Source organism: Podarcis pityusensis (genome assembly GCF_964106645.2).
Source record: "Podarcis pityusensis genome assembly, chromosome: 2".
In the NCBI taxonomy this organism is placed as follows: Eukaryota; Metazoa; Chordata; class Lepidosauria; order Squamata; family Lacertidae; genus Podarcis; species Podarcis pityusensis.
Genome location: NC_138029.1, coordinates 126,054,772 through 126,081,348, shown reverse-complemented (window position 1 = coordinate 126,081,348; position 26,577 = coordinate 126,054,772). Strand labels below are relative to the sequence as shown.

Sequence of the window (26,577 nt, the reverse complement as noted above, 5' to 3'; positions counted from 1 at the left end):
TCTAACACTTCTGTTTCTAGTTTTGATTTCTCCACCTGGAAGCCAATTTTCCTGTCCTGTTTACACACCTCCATTATTTGATAATAATGGAGCCAATCTCGTACTTTAGGCTTCAATTTCTCATAACTCTATAATTTCAGTTTATCACCCTCTTGTTCCAAAATTTCCCAATATTTTGGCCATTTGGCCTCCATGTTAAGCTTTTTCACGGCTTTAGCCTCCATTGGCGACAACCACCTTGGGGCTTTATATTCCAACAAATCTTTATATCTAATCCAAACATTATATAATGCTTTCCTAACAATGTGATTTTTAAAAGCTTTATGAGCTTTCACCTTGTCATACCATATATATGCATGCCATCGGAAAACATTGTTATACCCTTCCAAATCTAAGATATCTGTGTTCTCAAGAAGTAGCCAGTCTTTCAACCAGCAGAAAGCTGCTGATTCATAGTACAGTTTTAAGTCCGGCAGGGCAAATCCCCCTCTTTCCTTTACATCAGTTAAAATCTTAAATTTTATTCTGGGTTTTTTGCCCTGCCAGACAAACTTCGAAATATCTTTCTGCCACCTCTTGAAACAATCCATCGTGTCCACAATTTGCAATGTTTGGAATAAAAACAACATTCTAGGCAAAACATTCATCTTAATAACAGCAATTCGGCCTAACAAGGAAAGCTTCAAATTTGACCATATTTCTAAATCTTTTTTTACCTCTGTCCAGCATTTCTCATAATTATCTTTAAATAGATTCACATTCTTAGATGTCATATTAATCCCCAAGTATTTCACCTTCTTTGCCACAGTTAGTCCTGTTTCATTCTGGAACCGCTCCCTTTCAGTAACTGTTAAGTTTTTCTCCAATACCTTAGTTTTTTGTTTGTTCAACTTAAATCCTGCAACTTGACCAAATGCTTGAATTAGTTCTAAAACCCTTTTCGTACTAGTGTCTGGCTCTTGTAAAGTAAGTACCAAGTCATCTGCAAAGGCCCTCAATTTGTACTGTTTAGCTCCGACCTGTACCCCTTTAACCAGCTGGTCCCTTCTAATCATATTTAGCAAAACCTCCAGGACTGATATAAAAAGTAATGGGGAAATTGTGCACCCCTGTCGTGTCCCTTTTTCTATCTTAAATTCTTCCGTAACCACATTATTTACAATTAACTTAGCCTTTTGTTCAGAATATATTGCACCCATACCATTCTCAAATCCTTGGCCTACCCCCATCCCATGTAGATTCTTCTTCATGAAACTCCAAGAAATGTTGTCAAAAGCTTTCTCTGCATCCACAAATATCAATACTGCTTTAGTGTTTATGTTCACTTCTAATAATTCCATAATGTCTATTATATTCCTCACATTGTCTGACAAATGTCTTCCTGGGAGAAAGCCTGCTTGGTCCTTATGAATCTCTTCCACCAATACTTTTTTCAATCTTTTTGCCAAAATGTCTGCAAAAATTTTGTAATCCACATTGAGTAATGATATAGGGTGGTAGTTCTTGAGCTGAGTCTTTTCAGTCTCTGTTTTTCGGTATGAGTGTAATATAAGCTTCTTTCCACGATTCTGGCGCCTTTTCCCCCTCTAAAATTTCATTACAGACTTCTTTCAAAGGTTGTAACAACCACTCCTTCAAAGCTTTATAGTATCTGGAAGTCAACCCATCTGGTCCGGGAGATTTGCCCAGTTGCATGTTTTGAATGGCACCTTCTATCTCTTGTCCAGTTATTTTCTGATTCAGATCTATTTTACTTTGCTGAGAGATTTTTTGTAATCCATATTTCTTAAGAAACTCATCTATGTCCCCTTCATTCTCCAGCCCTTGTGAGTATAGTTTTTTAAAATAACTCTGGAAGCAGTTTCTGATCTCATTTGGCTTATAAACGTTCTTTCCTTCAACCTCTAGGCTTGTGACCGTATTTAATTTTTGTCTTTTCTTCAATTGCCAAGCCAGAAGTTTACCACATTTATCTGCAGATTCCAATGTCCTTTGTCTCATTTGTTTAATCTTCCATTCTATTTCTTGATTCATCAATTCCATATATTGCGTCTGATATAACTTAATTTCTCTCAAAATCTCCTGGGACTTTGGTTTGGATCTCAATTTCTTTTCTCCTTTTATCTTTTCCAAAATCTTATCCATCTTCTCATTTTGGTTTCTCTTCTTTATTGAGTTTTGTTGTATTAAAAATCCTCGCATAACAGCTTTACTTGCGTCCCAGATTTGCCGGTGAGTCTTGGGGAGGACCGCTCCCCCTGCAAGCCCATTCTCCACCTTGGGCCTGGGGGCGGGCCCCATACTCACCACCGCCACAACTTTAAGGACACTGGTGCTGCAGCAGCAAATGTTTAAACGTTTTATATATTTTAAAATGTTTTAAAAGTGTTTTTACTTTTTATTTTGTTGTACCACCATAAACGGTGGTTTTTATCCATGTATTTTTATTTTGTTTTCTTTTATTTTGGGTTGGGGTGGGATGGTTGTTGAGTGGGGTGGGGATTGGTTTTGTTTTGGTGTAATTGTTTTTTGTTTGTTTGTTTGCTTTTATATTTTGTAAATGGAGGCGAGTATGAGGCTTGGGATTCCTACTGTGGAGGGGCGAGGGAGGTATGGCGGTGGGGGCAGATGTCATAGGCGAAGGGGATCGAGATACGGATATGCTCGTACCCCTTCCAATCTGCGCCCCATCCCGAGAGACGAGGGTAGGGTGAGCAAGGATTACTCACCTCCGTCACTGGTGTTGTGCAATGCCAGGTCTATAGGCAACAAAACCGCCACCCTGCGAGATTTCATCATCTCGCAGGGGGTCGACCTGGCTTGTGTGACGGAGACCTGGGTGCGCGAAGGGGATACTGTTACCTTACGAGAGATGGCGCCCCCGGGTTTTTCCGTCCTCCACCAGTCACGGACTGTGGGCCGGGGGGGAGGGGTGGCATTATTAATCCGGGAAGATTGTTCTTTCAGGGCTCTACCACCGCCATCGATCCCCGGCATTGAATGTGTTGGCCTAGTGTGGGGCTCCGAGGTGAGCTTGGCTGTCTGGCTGGTGTACCGGCCACCTAGCGCACCAGCAGCCACCCTGTCAGGCCTGCTGGAGGCGGTGGCCGGCTGGGCCTTGGAGTTCCCTAACCTATTGGTATTGGGGGACTTCAACATCCATGCCGATGCCACTCCCTCCTCACAGGCTCTGGACCTGGTGTCTTCCATGGCGACACTAGGGCTCTCCCAGTTTGTTTCGGGCCCCACACATCAAGCAGGCCACACGCTGGATTTGATCTTTGGTGTCGGTATAGATGTGATCATGTTTCCTTCGATCAAGGTGCCATGGTCTGATCACTATGCTCTGAAAGCCAGGATTGATGTTCCACCCCCACCCTGCTTAGGTGGCGAGCCGATTTGGGCTCGCCCGCGGAGGCTGATGGACCCTGATAGGTTCCGTCAAGCCTTGCGGGACCTTTCTCCCCCTGGCGACTCATTGACTGAGCTTGTTGAGGGCTGGAATACCCAGCTCCTGGCAGCCATCAATGAGATCGCACCTAAGCGCCCTCTGCGACCCCGTAGAAACCGGGCTCCCTGGTTTACTGAGGAGCTCCGGAAAATGAAGCGGGACCTCAGACGGCTAGAGCGAGTATGGCGGGGTGCCCGTGACGGAGCCTCAAGAACATCTTATAGAGTTTTTATGAAAACCTACGAGATGGCAGTGAAGGCCGCTAAGAAGTCCTACTTCTCGGCCTCCATTGCATCCGCTAGCTCTCGCCCGGCACAATTATTTAGTGTAATTCGGTCTTTAACGTCCCTCGAAGGACAGCCAAATTTAAATAATAATTTGACACACAGCTGTGAGGCATTTGCTAGCTTTTTTGCGGAGAAGGTCCTGTCGCTCCGCCATGACCTCCCTGCCAATTTGGATACAATAAAGGAACTGGAGGCCCCTCGACTGTCCTCGGGTCCAGTATTGGACCACTTTGACCGGATATCCCCAGCCGATGTGGACAGACTCCTCCGAGCTGGAAAGCCCACCATCTGTCCTCTTGACCCGTGCCCGTCTTGGCTGATTAGAGCGTGTCCAGACGAGGTGCGGGCCCCCCTGGGGGATATCATCAATCTGTCCCTTGGCACCGGGACATTCCCAGGGGAACTGAAGGAGGCAGTGGTGCGTCCGCTCTTAAAGAAAACATCATTAGATCCCTTAGATCTATCCAATTACCGCCCAGTTTCGAATCTTCCATTCCTGGGTAAGGTGATTGAGAGAGCGGTTGCTGAACAGCTTGGTAGGTTTCTGGATGAAACATCGGCTCTGGATCCATTCCAGTCCGGCTTCCGCGCTGGTCATGGGACCGAGACGGCTCTGGTCGCCCTAACAGATGATCTCCGCAGGCAGCTGGATCGAGGCGGGTCGGGGCTGCTGATTCTTCTAGACCTGTCAGCAGCCTTCGACATGGTCGATCACGAACTCCTGGACCACCGCCTTGCCGACGTGGGGATCCAGGGCACAGTCCTTCAATGGCTGCGCTCGTTTCTCTCTGGTCGGGGACAGAGGGTGGCGCTTGGGGGGGAACTGTCATCCCGCCACTCCTTGGTGTGTGGAGTGCCCCAGGGTGCGATACTCTCCCCGATGCTTTTTAACATCTTTATGCGCCCCCTCGCCCAGCTTGTCCGGAGTTTTGGGCTGGGCTGCCATCAGTATGCTGATGACACCCAACTCTATCTGTTGATGGATGGCCATCCTGACTCGGCCCCAGACACACTGATCAGATGCTTGGAAGCTGTGGCTGGATGGTTACGTGGGAGCCGGTTGAAGTTAAATCCTTCGAAGACAGAGGTCCTCTGGCTGGGACGGGACGATATGGGATTGAGGGGGCAACTCCCATCTCTTGCGGGGGTGCAATTAGTGCCAGCACCGTCCGTTAAGAGTTTGGGTGTAATCTTCGATACCTCCCTCTCCATGGAGGCGCAGATTGCAGCTATAACAAAGGCGGCATTTTTTCATCTCCGCCAAGCTAAGCAGTTGGCTCCTTACCTCTCTCGCCCTGACCTAGCCACTGTGATCCACGCGACGGTCACCTCCAGACTGGATTATTGTAACTCGCTCTACGTGGGGCTGCCCCTGAGACTGACCCAGAAACTCCAGCGGGTGCAGAATGCCGCAGCGAGACTCCTTACGGGGTCTTCACTGCGGGATCACATTCATCCGGTGCTATACCAGCTGCACTGGCTCCCGGTGGAGTACAGGATCAGGTTTAAGGTGCTGGTTTTAACCTTCAAAGCCCTATACGGCCTAGGACCCTCGTATCTACGGGACCGCCTCTCCTGGTATGCCCCACAGAGGAACTTACGGTCTTCAAATAAAAACATCTTGAAGGTCCCAGGCCTCAGAGAGGTTAGGCTGGCCTCAACTAGAGCCAGGGCTTTTTCGGCTGCGGCTCCATCCTGGTGGAACGCTCTGTCACAAGAGACAAGGGCCCTCCAGGACTTGACATCTTTCCGCAGGGCCTGCAAGACAGAGCTGTTCCACCAGGCCTTTGGTCAGGGCGCAGCCTGACTCCCTCCTTTGGCAATCTTTACAATACTTTAGTTTATGGTTGCCATCAATTTTGATTTTAATTAATTCTTTGATGTTTTTATAATGTTGCACTATTTTAGTGTTGTTAGCCGCCCTGAGCCCGGCTTCGGCTGGGGAGGGCGGGATATAAATAAAATTTATTATTATTATTATTATTACTCTTTTTTCCACATCCGTTTTTAAGTTTATTTCGAAATAGTCTCTCAAAGTTTTTTGGGCCTTTTTTGAGTGTTTTGAGGGGGCTGCGGCACCCTTGCAGACTCCCCCTTTGTCTCGCAAGGAGCTGAACTCTCCCCTAAGGGCTGAGTCCCGTCTCTTCTCAGCTCTGTGGACCAACTGGAAATCAATGTTTGCTGTTTTATCGTGTTTTTAATATTTTGTTCGGTGCTGCCCAGAGGACTGGGGAAACCCAGCCGGATGGCCGGGGTTTGAATAATATAAATTATTATTATTATTATTATTATTAATTAATTAAGGGGGGACATATCTTTATTCCTCTAATTTATCAGTATCAGTCTTTTGGCCACATTTAGGAAATGCATAATCCGCTTCTGTAAGCCAATTGACAGTTTACATGAAATTGGTATATTATTCCAAAGGATATTTTCCTCTGAAAGTCTTCCCATTAGAATTCAGCTTTTTCAGTGTCACACATATTTGCTTAACCACCCACCCCAAAGGAGAAAGGAAAGTGAGAGAGTCCTGGACAGATAATTTCCACAAGGATAGTTCTATATCACAAGACGGGCATGAGATCAGGTGGTCCATTCCCTGGCCATACTTCCTCAGGGAGACATAGAGAAGAGAGGAGAGAATCTAGGAGATGCTTTTAAATAAAAAAGGCGGTGGTGTTAATTAGGCTCACTTTGTGTTAAGTTCCTTTTCCCTCTTCCGTGAAACCCTAAAATGGTTTTCTTTCCCCCAAAGGAGAAGGCGATCCAAATTTGAGGAGACACCTTCAATTTCATTGAGAATAATGAAGACAAAGTTAAAATGTGCATAATGTTCTTCTGTCTGTGTGCACACTGAGTTTACAATAATGAACTCAACAGAAGATAAACCATCTAAAGCTATGCAGAACTGGAGCAAAACTCATAGGAAACATCAACAAATGCCCAAGGGAGAGAAACCATTTAAATGTGTTGAGTGTGGAAAGAGCTTCAGTCAAAGTGGGAACCTTAGAACACATCAGCGAATTCACATGGGAGAGAAACCATTTAAATGTATGGAATGTGGAAAGAGCTTTGGTCGTAGGGACGCCCTTACAATACATCAGCGAACTCACACAGGGATGAAACCATTTAAATGTATGGAATGTGGAAAGAACTTCAGTCAAAGTGCAAACCTTAGTAAACATCAGAAAACACACACAGGGAAGAAACCATTCCACTGTATGGAGTGTGGAAAGAGCTTCCATCAAAGTGGGGCCCTTCGAATACACCAGCAAACTCACACAGGGGAGAAACCATTTAAATGTATGGAATGTGGGAAGAGCTTCAGTCAAAGTGGATACCTCAGAACACATCAGCAAACTCACACAGGGGAGAAACCATTTAAATGTATGGAGTGTGGAAAGAGCTTCAGTCAAAGTGTACTCCTTAGACTGCACCAAAGAACTCACACAGGGGAGAACCCATATAACTGTATAGAGTGTGGAAAGAGCTTCAGTCAAATTGGAAATTATAAAAGCCACCAAAGAACTCACACAGGGGAGAAACCATTTAAATGTATGGAGTGTGGAAAGAGTTTTCGTCATAGTCTAACCTTTAGAATACATCAGCGAACTCACACAGGGGAGAAACCATATAAATGTATGGAGTGTGGAAAGAGCTTCACTTCAACCAAAAACCTTAGACTGCACCAAAGAACTCACACAGGGCAGAACCCATATAACTGTATAGACTGTGGAAAGAGCTTCAGTCAAAGTGGAAATTATAAAAGGCACCAAAGAACTCACACAGGGGAGAAACCTTTTAAATGTATGGAGTGTGGGAAGAGCTTCCGTAATGGTGGAACCCTTAGAAGCCATCTACAGACTCACACAAAGGAGAAACCATTTAAATGTATGGAATGTGGAAAGCTCTTCAGTCAAAGTGGAAACCTTAAGAGACATCGGCGAACTCACACCAGAGAATAACCATTGAATTGTAAGGAGTGTGGAAAGAGCCTCGGTCAAAGCGGACATTTTAAAGACACCAGAGAACATTCACAGCGGGGGGGGGAGCATTTAAATGTGAGGATTGTGTGTGCAAATTGCTTTACTGATAGCGAGAAAACATTTAAATATATGGAATGTGGAAAGAGCTTCAGTCAGTGTGGAAGGAGCTTCAGTTGGAGTGCAGATACATCAGCCGTTAGATGCATAGAGTATATGCAAAGTTCTGGTGTCTGCATGTAAAATTGTACCCATGTATTCAAGTAATGAAGGTGATGTCTCACAATAGTAAATGCAATATCATATGTCATGAACTGTTTGCAGAGCGCGTGAACCTGCAATGCTGGTGGTCTATGTTGATGCTCTTTGAGTCGGCTGAAGTACAGTCTTTGGTAGAGAGAGTTGGAAATGTTGGTGTTTCAGGATTGCTAATAGAGCATTGTGGAAATTACAGGGTGAAAGTTGTGATGCTTTGGAAGCAGGGTTCGTTATATTAGTAGTATACGAACAACCGTATAACACCTGTTGTTGTAATTATACTAAATGAGCAAATAAGACGCAGAGTGAGGCCATCTTCTTATGTGCATAAACCCCTTCTGTAGTTTTTATAACAGATACACTAATTGTGTTACAACCCTTCCTCTTACTTGGTTCTCTGATGGGCACAATGTTCAGATAAAACATTATTTCCAGTGGCAGCAGGAATAGAGGAATGAAGAAAGCAGGGTTCCTGGGGTGTCCAGAGGGGGTGTGAAAGAGACCCCCCCCCCCGTGCTCCTCTAGATGAATAAAAGCAACCCTGCGGGAAGAGAAGGTGGTGGAGAAAAAGAAACATGGCCTTTGGTGGGTGATTCTGCTTGGGGTGCTGTCAGTAACTTCTCCAGAGGGGCTCTGGGGCATCCTTTGCTACTCTCTCCTTCCCAAGGGTCTGTGGCTCCTCCAAGTCCTCCTAGAGAAGGATCCATTAATACGGCTTGGAGGGAAAGAGTGTTCTAGATCAGCTGCTGCAGTTTCTCTTTGGGGGGGGCTGGATCTGCCTTCTGGATCTGCCCCCACGTTTTGCAACCTCTCAAGTCGAGACTGAACTGGTGTTTCTGTTGTAAAATTAGTTAACCCATTTAGCATATGATAGAATTTGTATAATTTAACAGTGAATGAAACATATGTACCTTTTACAGATAGGTAGCCGTGTTGGTCTGCCATAATCAAAATAAAAAAAATCCTTCCAGTAGCACCTTTAAGACCAACTAAGTTAGTTCTTGGTATGAGCTTTCGTGTGCAAGCACACTTCTTCAGATACACGGACTTCTATGTACCTTTGTTATACCTTCATCTTACTTTCTCTGATGGAAGCTATGTCTCAGTGCTCTGATAATTTCTAGGCTACGTGGACTTCTCAACCCCGACTTCCACCCACTTATCTTTCGAACAACTGTTTAAAAAGTTTAGAAATAGAAGATTTATGTAACTGACTCTTCTTCCCTTGAGTCTTCTTCCCAGGCGTTGGGAGCCATTGGAATGGTAAGCTAAGGACTTTCTAAAGGTCTGGTTGTCAGGTTGATGGACAATAAATGAATGAAATGTAAATCCTAAGACAGCAAGACACCAGGATACCCAAAATAATGGACAGAAGAACCATTTTAGCTCCCTGACCTATAACCTTCCCTTACATGTATAACTTCTATGAGCTGATGCCTGTACCTTCCTCAAAAAATCCCTCTCAAAGTTGTACTAAAATCAACCTCTGGTTTTGAGTCGCTGGAGGTATTGCAGTATCTTATCTCTCAATAAACTGGGTCTCTTCCGGACGTTGAATTTTCCTCTCTCTTGGCTGTGTTTTTCTTTGAGGTGTTATTCCTTCCCCTGGCCATGGGCCATTGAGGGGTAGTTTGGAAGGAAATTCTTACCCCGTATCGTAAAGCATGGAATAAACTATTTCAAAAGGAATAAGGGAGTGTCAGATTTCCCTCACTCTCTTTCCATCCTAGGAAAGGCCTTGTCTGAAGTTGTTCCTGGTTCCTGGAATTTCCTTTCACAAGGAGCCCAAAACTCTTCCTCTCACAGGCAAACTCCTGCTTTCCCCACCTCTGCTCTTAGAACTGCCATATCGTGAAACCCAAGGTGATGTAGATACATGGAGATTCCAGGTTCCTGAAGTTTTCCTTACAAAGTATTGACCTTTAGTAGGTCTGGTGGTTGTGCTCAGGGTCAGAAATTTCCTACAGCTGACCTGTACTGGTTGTTCTCAGGCAGAAGTGTGACGGAAGGCAGAGCCGGACCAGAGTCTGGTCATTCAGTCCCCCAGAAATTCCACCAGAGGGATGGAACCTCTCTCTGATTGGACAACAGCACTTTTGGAGGGAAAATAAAGGAGCCATTTCTGCGGGAGAGAGATAGGGTTTGATATGAGAGAAGATGAAGAGGGATTGTTTTGAGGTGGGAGTTGGGGAGGAGGATAGGATTTCCCTTAGGGAGAACTGGTTCTGGTTTGAGTTGAACACCCTCCCTGAGAGAGGAAAGACCCTCCCAGCCTAGAGAGGGAGACCCAGTTGTGGGTCTGGGGGAGGTCGACAAACAGAGGTGTCCTGGGAGGGCTGACTCTTGAGGCAGGAGAAGCAGATCCTGGGGGGATTCAGGCTCCCCTGGGTCCCTTTCCAGTCAGGAGGGGGTAGTTCTTCTAGGGAGAGAAGACCCCCCCCAAGCCAGTCACAAGGGGGGAGGGGGACCCCTGGGTCTGTTACGCCATTTTGGAATTACCTCAGCAGTGGGGTTGCTTAGAGGGGGAGCTGGGGAAAAGTGCCCCTCGCTCATGAACCAGGGTATTGATTGGGGAAGTAAGATGTGCTGTATTTAACTGAACCACCTGTCATAACTAAGTAACAGAAAATGAAGTATAACAACTTTTTTTTAGTGAAGAGAATTTAAGAGAAGCTTTGACTGTAATCCTGTGTTTAAGCCTGAGACATCTTAACGTTTAAGTAAATAAGTTGACTTCTACCTAGGAGAACACATTTCCTGACCCACTTTCTTTCAAAAGCTTCTTTTTATTAATAAAACTCTCCTGGTTGTTTGTTCAACTTCTGCCTGAGACAATATTCACTCACTACAAGATAAACTGTGGTAAATTGTATGGATTTTTGTAGTTTGCACACAGTGAGATGTGCGCGCTACAGTGGTACCTCGGGTTAAGTACTTAATTCGTTCTGGAGGTCCGTACTTAACCTGAAACTGTTCTTAACCTGAAGCACCATTTTAGCTAATGGGATCTCCAGCTGCTGCCGCGCCGCGTGGCACGATTTCTGTTCTCATCCTGAAGCAAAGTTCTTAACCTGAAGCACTATTTCTGGGTTAGCTGAGTCTAACCTGAAGCGTATGTACCTGAAGAATATGTAACCCGAGGTACCACTGTATATTTAATAGGGGGCAGTTAGCGGGTGAGTCCCCCACATTATTGACTGGTGGTTAATCATAGAACTACAGAGTTGGAAGGGACCCCCTAGGGTCATCAAGTCCAACCCCTGCAATGCAGAAATTTTTTTGCCCAATAATAATAAACTTGGGGGGTGGACCTTCCAGTTTTATTTATTTATTAATGTTCTTATGTTACATCGGTTAACATAATCATATTATAACACAAGGCTTATTATACTGTAATTTTCAGCTTGTATACAAAGTTTATATACTTAAAGGGGGGGGGGGACACAAGGACAAAAAACTATTCCAAAATCATATATATTCCAACACTTCAGACTTACTGTCTATCCCGTTGTACAGTCGTACCTCAGGTTAAAGTAGCTTCGGGTTGAGCGTTCTCGGGTTGAATTCCGCGGGCACCTGGAAGTAACGGAACACGATCCCGTTCACATCCAGAGGTACCACTGTATATTCCTTTTTTACAAATGAATGTACTCTTATTGTATATTTCTTTACATTTTATCTAATACATTGCAATATCAATATCTACCCTTGGTCTTATTTCTCAACTTAGTCTCTCTCCAACGTCAATCGAATGCTGAATTTTGGACATTAACATATGTGAGAACCCACAGTTCAGGTCACACAAGGAGCTCCGTTTTTAAATGTTTTCTGGTGATACTAATTCAATCTGTCCTCTACCCCCAGAACCATAAAACTGTGGAGCTCGAAGGCACTCCTAGGGTCATCTAGTCCAACCCCTCTGCAATGCAGGGGTCACAAAAAAAGCATCTGTCAAATACAGGGGCCCACCCTCTTTCCCCACTTGGAGTCCTCCCCCCTTCTCAAGGGACACCCATTTCTGAGCCCCCCAAAGTGCTCTCCCCCCCCCCCGGGTTCATGGGGGTTGGGCAGGGGGTTGCAAGGACCTCAAAGGCCTTGGGTCCCATGGTTTCCTTTTGTGGCCAGAGACCCACCCCCTCTTTTACACACTCATATGTAATGCATAAGCACCACACTCACACACATCTCCCCTCCCCGGCCCTGGAGACGTCCCTTTAGAGGGCCATCTCCTTAAAAAGCCTTCTGTAAATAAGGAAGCGCTATTTTTGACAGTTCTAAGGGGAGCCCTATCCTTATCACATAATTTCCCCAGTAGACCGGTCACACCGCTTCGCCTATCTCCATTATGGGTTGATTGGGCGCCCGAACTCTGGCTGCCGTCTCGACCAATCGGTGTTAGCGAACAGCGCCCCTGGTGGCGGCTACGCAGGTACTACAGCCGGCATCTACTACTTCCCCGCTTTGACAGCTCGCTGATACAATGTTTCCGAATTCAATTGACCGTGACTGATTTAATCAAAATGTTGCAACATTGTTTCCGGAACTTGGGAGTACGTTGGACGTCAAAGTCCTTTTCTTCAGAAATTCACCAAAAACCAGCCGTACATCGGATTTCCATCGGACCACTTTTATTCTACTTCAGATTACAAGGACTATCAAAGGGGGGTGACCAGGCACCAACCAGCCATAATCCCCCAACCAAGCAAGCACGTACTCAGCGCCTCCTCCCAACTGCCCCGATAGCCTGCTTGATGGGCTCAGACGGAAAACCACCAAGGACACAATAGACTGCATATGATAAGTGTATTCTGCTTCGGCCAGGACAAAGGGACTCTGACCGGATTCCCCCCAGGGGGCAGGAAGCTGCGCCTTTTTCCTTTGTCTTCCAAAATGACTCACAGGAAAGGGGGAGAGGGGCACTGACCAGGTGCTGAGATACTCGGGTTACCTGCCCGATCCCTCCCCTGACTCCTCCTGTTTTTCAATATAATCATGATGTAAATATGATGTAATTCTGAGGGTGTAGCTAAGGGGATTAGCAACTAATAAAAGTCAGGGTCTCCCTTTGTTCGGGGCTTCCATTTTGCTTCACCTCGTGGGCGGTGGGAGTCCTGTCGCGACAGTCTTTTCTCAATAAAGACCGAGCCTACTGGCTGCTGTTTTGCTCTGAATTGCTCTGGTTGGTGTCTTTGTTTTGTCCAAGAGAGCCCTCGGATTTTCCGGTAACCCTTTCCACCCACCCATCCAGGGGATCCTCCAATTCATCTCTCAGCCCCCCAACAGCCTTTTCTGCACCCCAGCCGCCCCAGAGCCTCCCCTTCACCCAAAGGACTTGCCACCCCAGAGGCCTCCCAAAACAAGCGGAAAGAGAAGTGGGGTGATGGAGAGAGGGGCCTTTTTTCTCTCTCTCTCCTTAACCCTTACGTGGCCTCGCCGCTCGGGGATTTCTGCCCAGGGAGAAAGTGGGCAAGGCACCGGGAGGGATCCGGATCCCGCCATGGGATCCCACCAGATTCTGGACGTGGCAACGCTCGGCTAGGCTCCCGGGCTGAGAAAGGTGCATCCATAGGGGCCAACTCCTAGGGGCCCCGGTCCCTTAGGGGCGAAAGGTGGGAGAGCTCAGTGGGCACAGCATGAGGCCCCTCCTTTCAGGGTTGCGGGTTCATGATCCAGGTGGGGCAAAAGAGCCCTGCATTATTGACTGGCGGTTCGTTTAGTGGCAAACTAAAAGTGAAAACGGTGTGGTGGGAGTTCGTACAGTATTCTCTGAGCATGTGCAGAGTTTCCTGCTCGCTCTATACAAGATACAAGTATTCAGATACAAGTATCTGAAGAAGTGTGCATGCACACGAAAGCTCATACCAAGAACTAACTTAGTTGGTCTTTAAGGAGCTACTATTATTATTATTTTTCTCTATACAAGAGGCAGGGAAGCAGTGGCCAAAGAACCGCCCTGCAGGCTTGGTCTAACCACAGAAAAGGGGCTGAGATGCAGGATCCCAGGGGAACTGAGCAGGGAAGTACTGCCCCCCATCATAGAGAGGAGAGAGATAGAGAGGCCTCCCATGCAACCCCTGGGAAAACCCTCAGCGCAGGTTCCCATCCGAGCACCGGCAGGGGCTGCTCTGCCCCGTAGCTCTATGGGCCGGACTTTTCCTGGCAGGCGGGAAAAAGGAGCATCGGGAGGGGCTTTAGAAAGGGGGGGGCGTCGCTGGACCAACTCCTCCCGCCCTGCTCTTTCTGTTGCAGGAAAAGACATCGGAAGAGCGAGCAAGGGAGGCGGAGGGGCAGAAGAGAGGACAAAGGGGTAAAGATGCAGGGATGGGCAAGGGGGGCGGGGAGGGGGGGAAAAGGACAAAGACCCCTCCATATCTCCCCACCTTCCCCAAAAGCGCCTTTACTGGGGCCCATCAGGAGAGTCTGGATCCATGCAATCCCGCTGCGAAGTGGGGACCCAAGACCTGCAGGACTTGCGTGGCTCGATCTCCTTTGGAGCCCCTCCCCCACAAAAGATCACCCCCCCATAACAACACTATGGGACATGCACAAGGGCGGGGGTGCAGGGGTCCTTTCTACAGAGGAAGCCCCTGCCGGGTTTCCGTGGCGCCTTCTCCTTGGAAGCACCCTCGCCACGCGCATTTGGGGGCGAGGGGTGAGCGGAGCCAAGGGGGGTTTCTGGGCGCAGGGGCGTCTCAGGGACGGAGGGAGGAGGGCATAGGAAGTTGGGGGGCTGGGGGATCAATGGAAGCATCCTTGGCGGGGGAGGGGGGAACCCTGGGGGGGGGGGAGAGGGAGAGACCCGGGGCCTTTTGGAAGAGATATCTCCATCTTGGGCGCTGGCGGGGGAATCTCCAGAGGGGCTGCCTTGGCTTTTCCCTTCCTGGCAAGAAATCTTGGGACAGGGAGGGATCCTTGAAAAAAAGGGGGGTCCCATTTCCCCACCCAGTTCTTTCCAGGACGCTTCTTTCTCCCAAGTCCAGCCACTGGAGGGAAAAGGCAGGAAGATTCTGGGATGAACCCCCTCCCTTAAGTTACCGGAAACTTCCTCCCTCGCTCAGGCTTCGAGTTTATTGCAGGAGGGGGGTCCCGTGTGGGTGGTCCTGGCCCACCTCTGTGCTGGCAGGAGGTCCAGATTTCAAGAGGGCAGACCTGGTGGGCAGAGCAACCCCCTGGCCAGGTCAGCTGCATGAGAGCTCCAGGGAGGGCAGAAGAGAAAAGTCAGGAGCGCCATTTCTGAAGGGATCTTCCTTTCTTCTTCCCTTTCTCCTCCTTTGTCTCCTGTCTCCGCTTTCCTCTCTTCTCTTCCTGCGGCCTTTTCACTCTCTGAGGAGGGGGAGACCATCAGATTCAGAGAAACAAGGGTTGTCCTGGGGGTTGGGACTCCCCCACCCAAATGTCCAGAATCCTCCTGTGTCTCCTTCCCCTCCTCCTCCCTTCTCTTACTCTTCCTCCCTTACCTGGGTTTTCTTCTCTTCTTTACCTGGACTACCTTACAGGGACCTTTAGGAAGTTCTCCAGAGTAACTGTGGGACCACTGAGTTCCTTTATCCTAAGAAGTTGTCTTCCTTTTTATTCCTGTTCTGTTGTTCTTGCTATACAGTTACCTGCTTAAGCACAAATTGAGCTAGCAAGAGGGTCGTCTTGTCCATCTCGAAAGTTTTTATTCGTAATCCAAAAATAAAATAAAATGGTTGTAATCCCCCAAAAAATTGCAAACCAGGACACGGACTTTCGGGTTTGAAGTGTTTGTAATCCAAAAGATATGCAAACCAGACTGCTTGCAAACCAAGGTACCACTTGTTTTACAAGTAAGGTCTGTCAAATTCTAGATACAGGTAGGTAGCCGTATTGGGCTGCCATAGTTGAAACAATATTTAAAAAATGCTTCCAGTAGCACACAAACGCTCATACCAATAACAAACTGAGTTGGTTTCTAAGGAGCCACTGGAAGGAATTTTTTTATTGTTTGTCAACTTGTCAATCCTACAAACTGAAACAAGGTAAATTGGTGGGATTATAGTTTATAGGAATCCTGGAATTTTGAGCTTTCTTTTCTACATCATCGCACTGGTGCCTCCCAAAACCAAAGCCCATCTTATCTTTATTAGCCTTTAATGGGCCACTAGATACTTTGTTAGCTCTACTTCTAAAGATGAATATTTTTGATATTAACAATCACATAGGACATCAATAACACTTCTGTTTTGTTTATTCCAGTTAGGACAGAGTCTGATACACCAGTCTGACATCAGTTGCATTGAAAAAGAAAATCGTGGAGACATGTCCTGGACAAATTGAGAGGTCTGTACTTCCACTTTTCTGTGAGACTGTATCTTTGTGTGTTTCCTTTCAGCGTGTAGGAACATAGAAAGAGCCCTTCCAGATCTGTAGGATGTTAAGGAATTATGGTATTCTGCTCATAATTCACTGACTACTTGGGTCCAGTATCATTTCACCAAACTGGCCTCTCCACAGAGTTCACACAAACAGCAGCATTCAGAGCGTAGGAAAGCAAAGCACGAAGAAGAGCTATAAATCCACATGACATTCCAGACTTCAAGTGGAATGGCTTAGTCCTGGCCAATTACATCTGAATGGTTGCAAATAAGCACAGAGTCCATAAACAGGCACCAGAGCCCTTGTTTATCCAAACAAAGTCTACGTCTATAAGCAATCCATTCAACCATTGTGAGTGTTCTCAGATTGTCAATTCATCTGAAGGCAGCCCTATTTAGGGAAGGTTTTGATGTTTGATGTTGTTGTTGTTGTTGTTGTTGTTGTTGTTGTTATTATTATATATTTTAAACATAAACTTTCCAAACAAAACATCCATCTTATCATCTCTTACACATCTTGGCTACTTTTAGCCAGTGACTTCCATCATTCCCTTCTAATGATTTCATCCTATCTCTCTTCTGTTTACAATTTGTCTCTTTACTACTGTTTATATAATCAAAATCTTAACATCCTATATTTTAACTCTTATTAACAATATTTCTTATCTCCATTTTTTACAAGACTTCTTGTTATCCTACAAGCGTATTCAATTGAACACCATTGCCCTTCAAATAATTTACTCCAGTCCTTCAGGAATTTTTGGTCCCGCTGTTCTCGGATTCTCCCGGTCATCTTGGCTAATTCTGTGTACTCCATCAATTGACTGAAACAAAAATAACAATTTTGGTAGCACATTCATTTTTATAACCGATATCCTTCCCCAAAGTGACAATTTCATCCTTCCCCACACTTCCAAATCTCTCTTAATCTTATTCCATACCTGGTTGTGGTTTTCTTGATAGAAATTTATATTTTGGGGGGTTATATATTCTTTTATATTCTTTCCTTCTGACTGGTATTCCTTTAATTCCTTCTGCTAACCTTATATTATTCAGGAGAACTTCCAGAACCGATATGAATAACAATGGTGATAGTGGACACCCTTGTCTTGTCCCTTTTGTAATTTCAATATTTTCTGTTAATAGATTATTTTCAATAATTTTTGCCTTTTGACTTGAAATATTGCTTTTAAACTTCTCATAAACAATTGACCCATTTCCATCCTTTCTAAGTTTTTAATCTTAAATTCCCTAGAATTTAAGGCCTTCTCACCATCCACAAATATTATGGCTGCCTGCTTTTCATTCCTGGCCATCAAGTATTCAATAATATTCACAATATTCCTTATATTGTCCTTCATCTGGTGGCCAGGAAGAAAACTTTAATATTTGCAAATAGTTTATGATCACTGTTCAACAAAGAAATCGGCCTGTAGTTTTTAACCTGTCATAAGTCTGAGTCTGGTTTGGGTATCAGTGTAATATATGCTTCTTTCCAAGTCTCTGGTGTTTCTCCTTTTTTCAAAATATTGTTCATTACTTCCTCCAATGGTGCCAGTAGGGTCTAGCTGAAATTTTTATCACCATCTTTTATTTATTTATTTATTTATTATTTACCCCACCCATCTGGCTGAGCTTCCTCAGGCACTCTGGGCGGCTTCCAACAAAATATTAAAATACGCTAATGCATCAAACATTAAAAGCTTCCCCAAACAGGGCTGCCTTCAGATGTCTTCTAAAAGTCTGGTAGTTGTTTTTCTCTTTGACATCTGAAGGGAGGGCATTCCACAGGGCGGGTGCCACTACCGAGAAGGCCCTCTGCCTGGTTTCCTGTAACTTGGCTTCTCGCAGTGAGGCAACCGCCAGAAGGCCCTTGGTGCTGGAACTCAGTGTCCGGCTAGAACGATGGGGGTGGAGATGCTCCTTCAGATATACTGGACTGAGGCTGTTTAGGGCTTTAAAGGTTACTTTGAATTGTGCTCGGAAACGTACTGGGAGCTAATGTAGGTCTTTCAAGACCGATGTTATGTGGTCTTGATGGCCACTCCCAGTCACCAGTCCAGCTGCCGCATTCTGGATTAGTTGTAGTTTCTGGGTCACCTTCAAAGGTAGCCCCAAATAGAGCGCATTGCAGAACTCCAAGCGAGAGATAACCAGAGCATGCACCACTCTGGCGAAGCAGTCCGAGGGGAAGATAGGGTCTCAGCCTGCATACCAGATGGAGCTGGTAAACAGCAGAAATAGTACCTGGGGTTAAGAACTCTGCTTCAGGATAAGAACAGAAATCTCGCAGCAGCAGCGGGAGGCCCCATTAGCTAAAGTGGCATCTCAGGTTAAGAACAGTGTCAGGTTAAGAACAGACCTCAAGAACCAATTAAGTTCTTAACCCGAGGAACCACTGTATATTGTTTCTCCAATGGGTGTTTTAATCTCCACACATCAATCAAATTGCAGCTTTCTACCATAGAGAAGAAAGTTTTGGGTAGTTTACCTTCTTTCTAGTCTATTCCCATTTCTCATTCTATCAATTTCCAATGAAATTACCCCATTCAGGTCCCCCATAATTATTTTTTGATCCACAAAGATTTGTCTCGCTTCATATTTATTTTTTATATACAACACCACCCCTCTTTTTACTCCTGTCTGATGAAATAAATTCACTTCCTAATTTCTTTTTTACCAAAATTCTTCTATGTTTTCTTGCAACATGAGTCTCTCAAAAACAAATAATATCGTAAGTTCTTTTTAATAGAATCTTTTCAACTTTATTTCTTTTAGTTTTGTTATTCAAACCATTAACACTCCATGTCATAAGTGTTCATGCCGTTTTGTTTTTGCTACTATTTGTGAACTAGAGTCTTTTAAACTTATCCTTCCTCCTCCTCCTCCTCCTCCTCTTCTTCTTCTAATTTATTATCTTCTACTTCTACTTCTTATTCTTGGTCTATGGTATCTGTTCCTGCTGCTGCTGCTGCCCCTTCTTCCTCTTTATCCAGTTCCCTGTACCTCTGGAGGAATTTTTTTACTTCAACTTTTTCAGTTTAACTTTTCCTTGTAGTAGAAGGAGACTCCTTCCAGATACTCCCATTTAAAATCAATATTGTTTTTTCTCAGCACTTGTGTCAGAGGTTTATATCCATCACGTCATTTCAGCTGACAAAGTGGAATTTCCTTAAATATGATTATCATTGCTCTATCAATATAGAGCTTCTTTTCTCTTATTTTTTTAGCAAAATTAAATTTCTCATCTACTTATTTTTAAATATCATCAAACAATCTCCTGGAATCTTTTTTCCTTTTTTTGATTTAACTTTTATCCTAAATGCATTCAATACTGTATTGGCAAATTCATCTTTTCCAATTCCTAGCCATTGTGCAATTTCAATAATTAATTCTTCTAAAATATTCTTTCCTGCTGTTTCTGGGAGAGATCTGATTCTCAAAATTTATCTCTCTTTGCTTCAATTCCTGCACCACAATTGCATCCCACAATTCCTCCTGTTCCTTATTCAGCTCTGACACTGCACCTTTATTTTTCTCATCCTCCTTTTTTAAATTCCTTACTTTTCGTTGCATAGGTTTCAATCTTTCCTCTAAATTTTGTGTTCTCTTGCTCACATCTTTTATCTGGGCTTTCATCTCATTCACAGTTAAATCTAATTTTTTGTCCATCTGCTCCCATCTACTTTCCATATTTTTCTCACTTTGTTTAATATCTTTAATATCTTTCTTCAGTTCTGCAAACATTTTTGCAACATCTCCTTTCCCTTCCATTTCTTGCTTTGACCCTCTCCGGGTCTCTCCTGATGCTGCCCCTCCCCTCCTTTTTTCTGTGATGATGTCATTCTTAAACTGTTATTTCCTCTTTCACCACTAAGTGGCCCTTTTGCCTCCAACCAGTTCTATATCAAATGTATATAGCTGAGAGGGGGACAAAGGGTAAATGCTGCAATAATCCAATAATTATTTGTACAAAAACAAAGAGAAAGCAGGAGAAAAATGTCTTCCACCACTTCCACAGATTTTTTGCACTTTCCACTGGGTCCCCGTCCCAAGAAAAAGAAGAAATCAAAACCAAGTACCAACAAAACAAAACAAATTCTTCCGCCTCTTGGTGGCTTAATCCAACTTCCACTGCATTATATTCCAGGAGAAAGGAAAAGAGGAAGGTATTCACTACAATTATAATGTCTTCACAATGAAAAAGGTGAAGTTAAAAGAGAGAGAGAAAATAAATCCATCATGCTCATTAACCCAAAGGGGGAGGGTGTCCCCAAGTCTCTTCCTGTAAATATCTCCTCAAATTTCTTACAGTACCAGACTTTAGCAGTCTTTTGATATTTGTCTCTGCTGGTCTGGTATTTTAATTCACAAAAATAGCTCTATAAACATATTTTTTACAAATTGCGCAGTTTAAATTAAAATTGAAAGTAAAAGCCGGAAGCTCCTTCTCCAGCGGGCTCCTTCAACTCCCAAAGGGTTTCAAATAAGTTTATTTTCTAGGGATTTCCACCTCCCTTTCAGTAAACCAAACCTTCAGAACTAAAAAAGGATATTTATTATTTTTATTTGCTGTAGGAGATTAGAATCTTACTCCGTTTTGCAGGTAATTCATGCAGTGTAAATCAATCACAGTCAGGGCTGGCCTCCTTTTTTATCCCTTCTATCTTCCAAATCTTTCTCAATTAGAATTTCCCAACATTTTGCCAGATTCAGGTTTCTTTTTGTTCGAAAATCAGCCACTGTGCTGGATAGACTCAAGGCTTCACTTCTCCGAGTAGTTGATGGCGTCCCGCGCTAGCGTCTTGATCTCACTGCACTTTCTGCTCTCCAAGGGGAGCGTTTTCGGCACCGGAGAGACATCCTTATGGTGCTGGTGGCCTCAAAATAATCCTTTTGAGGGTTTGGGGGGCTGTGGCGCCCTTGCAGACTCTCCCTTTGTTTCCCAAAGAGCTGAACTCTCCCCTAAGGGCTGAGTCCCATCTCTTCTCAGTTCTGTGGACCAACTGGAAGTCGATGTTTGATGTTTTAGCGTGTCTTTAATATTCTGTTGGGAGCTGCCCAGAGGCTTGGAAAACCCAGCCTTATGGATGGGGTTTGAATGATGATATATTATATTAATGAATTAAGGTGAAACATATCTTTATTCCTCTAATTTATCAGTATCAGTCTTTTGGCCACATTTAGGAAATGCATAATCCACTTTTGTAATCCAATTGACAGCTTACATGCAATTGGTATATTATTCCAAAGGATATTTTCCTCTGAAAGTCTTCCCATTAGAATTCAGCTTTTTCAGTGTCACACATATTTGCTTAACCACCCACCCCAAAGGAGAAAGAAAAGTGAGAGAGTCCTGGACAGATAATTTCCACAAGGATAGTTCTATATCACAAGACGGGCATGAGATCAGGTGGTCCATTCCCTGGCCATACTTCCTCAGGGAGACATAGAGAAGAGAGGAGAGAATCTAGGAGATGCTTTTAAATAAAAAAGACGGTGGTGTTAATTAGGCACACTTTGTGTTAAGTTCCTTTTCCCTCTTCCGTGAAACCCTAAAATGGTTTTCTTTCCCCCAAAGGAAAAGGCGATCCAAATTCTGAGGAGACACCTTCAATTTCATTGAGAATAATGAAGACAAAGTTAAAATGTGCATAATGTTCTTCTGTCTGTGTGCACACTGAGTTTACAATAATGAACTCAACAGAAGATAAACCATCTAAAGCTATGCAGTGCAAAAAGAGCTTGAACTGGAGTAAAACTCATAGGAAACATCAACAAATGCCCAAGGGAGAGAAACCAATTAAATGTATAGAGTGTGGAAAGAGCTTCAGTCAGCGTGGAGCACTTAGAATCCATCAAAGAATTCACACAAAGGAAAAACCATTTAAATGTATTGAGTGTGGAAAGAGCTTCAGACAAAGTGGGGACCTTAGAACACATCAGCGAATTCACACGGGAGAGAAACCATTTAAATGTATGGAATGTAGAAAGAGCTTTCGTCGTAGGGACGCCCTTACAATACATCAGCGAACTCACACGGGAGAGAAACCATTTAAATGTGTTGAGTGTGGAAAGAGCTTCAGTCAAAGTGGGGACCTTAGAACACACCAGCGAATTCACACGGGAGAAAAACCATTTAAATGCATGGAATGTGGAAACAGCTTTGGTCGTAGGCACGCCCTTACAATACATCAGCAAACTCACACAGGGATGAAACCATTTAAATGTATGGAATGTGGAAAGAACTTCAGTCAAAGTGGAAACCTTAGTACACATCAGAAAACTCACACGGGGGAGAAACCATTTAAATGTATGGAATGTGGGAAGAGCTTCAGTCAAAGTGGAAACCTTAGTAAACATCAGAAAACACACACAGGGGAGAAACCATTTAAATGTATGGAATGTGGGAAGAGCTTCAGTCAAAGTGCATACCTCAGAACACATCAGAAAACTCACACAGGGGAGAAACCATTCAAATGTATGGAGTGTGGAAAGAGCTTTGTTCATAATGGAAACCTAAGAACACATCAGCGAACTCACACTGGGGAGAAACCATTTAAATGTATGGAGTGTGGAAAGAGCTTCAGTCAAAGTGTACTCAGACTGCACCAAAGAACTCACACAGGGGAGAACCCATATAACTGTAAAGAGTGTGGAAAGAGCTTCTGTCATATTGGAAATTATAAAAGCCACCAAAGAACACACACAGGGGAGAAACCATTTAAATGTATGGAGTGTGGAAAGAGTTTTCGTCATAGTGGAACCTTTAGAATACATCAGCGAACTCACACAGGGGAGAAACCATATAAATGTATGGAGTGTGGAAAGAGCTTCACTTCAACCAAAAACCTTAGACTGCACCAAAGAACTCACACAGGGGAGAACCCATATAAGTGTATAGACTGTGGAAAGAGCTTCAGTCAAAGTGGAACTTATAAAAGCCACCAAAGAACGCACACAGGGGAGAAACCATTTAAATGTATGGAGTGTGGAAAGAGCTTCCGTTATGGTGGAACCCTTAGAAGCCATCTACAGACTCACACAAAGGAGAAACCATTTAAATGTATGGAATGTGGAAAAAGCTTCAGTCAAAGTGGAAACCTTAAGATACATCAGCGAACTCAACACCAGAAAATAGCCATTTAATTGTAAGGAGTGTGGAAAGAGACTCGGTCAAAGCGGACATTTTAAAGACACCAGAGAACATTCACAGCAGGGGGAAAAGCTTTTAAATGTGAGGATTGTGTGTGCAAAGAGCTTTACTGATAGTGAGAAATCATTTAAATATATGGAATATGGAAAGAGCTTCAGTCATTGTGGAAGGAGCTTCAGTTGGAGTGCAGACCTTAATGTACATCAGCCGTTAGATGCATAGAGTACATGCGAAGTTCTGGTGTCTGCATGTAAAATTGTACCCATGTATTCAAGTAATGAAGGTGATGTCTCACAATAGTAAATGCAGTATCATATGTCATGAACTGTTTACAGAGAGCGTGAACCTGCAATGCTGGTGGTCAATGTTGATGCTCTTTGATTCGGCTGAAGTTCAGTCTTTGGTAGAGAGAGTTGGAAATATTGGTGTTTCGGAATTGCTAATAGAGCATTTTTTAAATTGCAGGGTGAAAGTTGTGATGCTTTGGAAGCAGGGTTCGTTATATTAGTAGTATACGAACAACCGTATAACACCTGTTGTTGTAATTATACTAAATGAGCAGATAAGACGCAGAGTGAGGCCATCTTCTTATGTGCATAAACCCCTTCTGTAGTTTTTATAACAGATACACTAATTGTGTTACAACCCTTCCTCTTCCTTGGTTCTCTGAAGGGCACAATGTTCAGATAAAAGATTATTTCCAGTGGCAGCAGGAATAGAGGAATGAAGAAAGCAGGGTACCTGGGGTGTCCAGAGGGGGTGTGAAAGAGACTCCCTCCCCCGCTCCTCTAGATGAATAAAAGCAACCCTGGGGGAAGAGAAGGTGGTGGAGAGAGAGAAACGTGGCCTTTGGTGGGTGATTCTGTTTGGGGTGCTCTCAATAACTTCTCCAGAGGGGCTGTGGGGCATCTTTGCTCCTCTCTCCTTCCCAAGGGTCTGTGGCTCCTCCAAGTCCTCCTAGAGAAGGATCCATTAATACGGCTTGGAGGGAAAGAGTGTTCTAAATCAGCTGCTGCAGTTTCTCTTGGGGGGGGCTGGATCTGCCTTCTGGATCTGCCCCCACGTTTTGCAACCTCTCAAGTCGAGAATGAACTGGTGTTTCTGTTGTAGAATTAGTTAACCCATTTAGCATATGATAGAATTTGTTTAACTTAACAGTGAATGAAATATATGTACCTTTGTTATACCTTCATCTTACTTTCTCTGATGGAAGCTATGTCTCAGTGCTCTGATAATTTCTAGGCTACGTGGACTTCTCAACCCCGACTTCCACCCGCTTATCTTTCGAACAACTGTTTAAAAGGTTTAGAAATAGAATTTTTATGAGACCGACTCTTCTTCCCTTGAGTCTTCTTCCCAGGCGTTGGAAGCCATTGGAATGGTAAGTTAAGGACTTTCTAAAGGTCTGGTTGTCAGGGAGATGGACAATAAATGAGTGAAATGTAAATCCTAAGACAGCAAGACACCAGGATACCCAAAATAATGAACAGAAGAACAGTTTTAGCTCCCTGACCTGTGACTTTCCCTTACATGTATAACTTCTGTGAGCTGATGCCTGTACCTTTCTCAAAAAAACCCCTCAAAGTTGTGCTAAAATGAACCTCGGGTTTTGTGTCGCTGGAGGTATTGCAATATCTTATCTCTCAATAAACTGGGTCCCTTCCGGACGTTGAATTTTCCTATCTCTTGACTGTGTTTTTCTTTGAGGTGTTATTCCTTGAGGGGTGGTTTGGAAGGAAATTCTTACCCCGTATTGTAAAGCCTGGAGTAAACTATTTCAAAAGGAAAAAATTCCTTCCAGTAGCACCTTAAAGACCAACTAAGTTAGTTTTTGGTATGAGCTTTCGTGTGCATGCACACTTCTTCAGATACACTGAAACAGAAGTTGCCAGATCCTTCTATATAGTGAGAAGAAGGGGAGGGGTATTACTCAGAAGGGTGGTGGGAATGGGAGATTGGCAGATAGCTGAGATGAGCCTGTTGACGACTCTTAACGACTGCAATAGGTCTTACAGAATCTTATCTCATTATACATGACTAAGCCATTTTTCACCTTCTCACCCCTTGCCTTTTCCTGTAAGACCTATTGGTAAATTGTATGGATTTTTGTAGTTTGCACACAGTGAGATGTGCGTGCTACAGTCGTACCTCGGGTTAAGTACTTAATTCGTTCTGGAGGTCCGTAGTTAACCTGAAACTGTTCTTAACCTGAAGCACCATTTTAGCTAATGCGGCCTCCAGCTGCTGCCGCGCCGCGTGGCACGATTTCTGTTCTCATCCTGAAGCAAAGTTCTTAACCTGAAGCACTATTTCTGGATTAGCTGAGTCTGTAACCTGAAGCGTATGTACCTGAAGCATATGTAACCCGAGGTACCACTGTATATTTAATAGGGGGCAGTTAGCGGGTGAGTCCCCCACATTATTGACTGGTGGTTAATCATAGAACTACAGAGTTGGAAGGGACCGCCCAGGGTCATCAAGTCCAACCCCTGCAATGCAGGAATTTTTTTGCCCAATAATAATAAACTTGGGGGGGTGGACCTTCCAGTTTTATTTATTTATTAATGTTCTTATGTTACATCGGTTAACATAATCATATTATATCACAAGGCTTATTATACTGTAATTTTCAGCTTGTATACAAAGTTTATATACTTAAAGGGAGAGGGGGGACATAAGGACAAAAAAACTATTCCAAAATCATATATATTCCAACACTTCAGACTTGCTGTCTATCCCGTTGTACAGTCGTACCTCAGGTTAAAGTAGCTTCGGGTTGAGCGTTTTCGTGTTGAATTCCGCGGGCACCTGGAAGTAACGGAACACGATCCCGTTCGCATCCAGAGGTACCACTGTATATTCCTTTTTTACAAATGAATGTACTCTTCTTATTGTATATTTCTTTACATTTTATCTAATACATTGCAATATCAATATCTACCCTTGGTCTTATTTCTCAACTTAGTCTCTCTCCAACGTCAATCGAATGCTGAATTTTGGACATTAACATATGTGAGAACCCACAGTTCAGGTCACACAAGGAGCTCCGTTTTTAAATGTTTTCTGGTGATACTAATTCAATCTGTCCTCTACCCCCCAGAACCAT

General features: G+C 44.2%; 2 protein-coding genes across 3 annotated transcripts in view; both read left to right on the top strand.

Moving 5' to 3' along the window:
- LOC308469735 (uncharacterized protein) overlaps positions 1 to 26,577 on the top strand; it is a gene marked incomplete at its 3' end in the record, with an annotated part of 109,947 nt that overhangs the window by 62,121 nt on the left and 21,249 nt on the right. The window lies entirely within an intron of this gene.
- LOC308469793 (uncharacterized protein) lies at positions 14,175 to 25,149 on the top strand. Its single transcript, XM_080992746.1, has 3 exons — positions 14,175 to 14,286; positions 16,197 to 16,280; positions 21,897 to 25,149. The coding sequence occupies exon 3, from the start codon at positions 22,010 to 22,012 to the stop codon at positions 23,462 to 23,464; it is 1,455 nt and encodes a 484-aa protein (XP_080848872.1). The 5' UTR covers positions 14,175 to 14,286; positions 16,197 to 16,280; positions 21,897 to 22,009; the 3' UTR covers positions 23,465 to 25,149.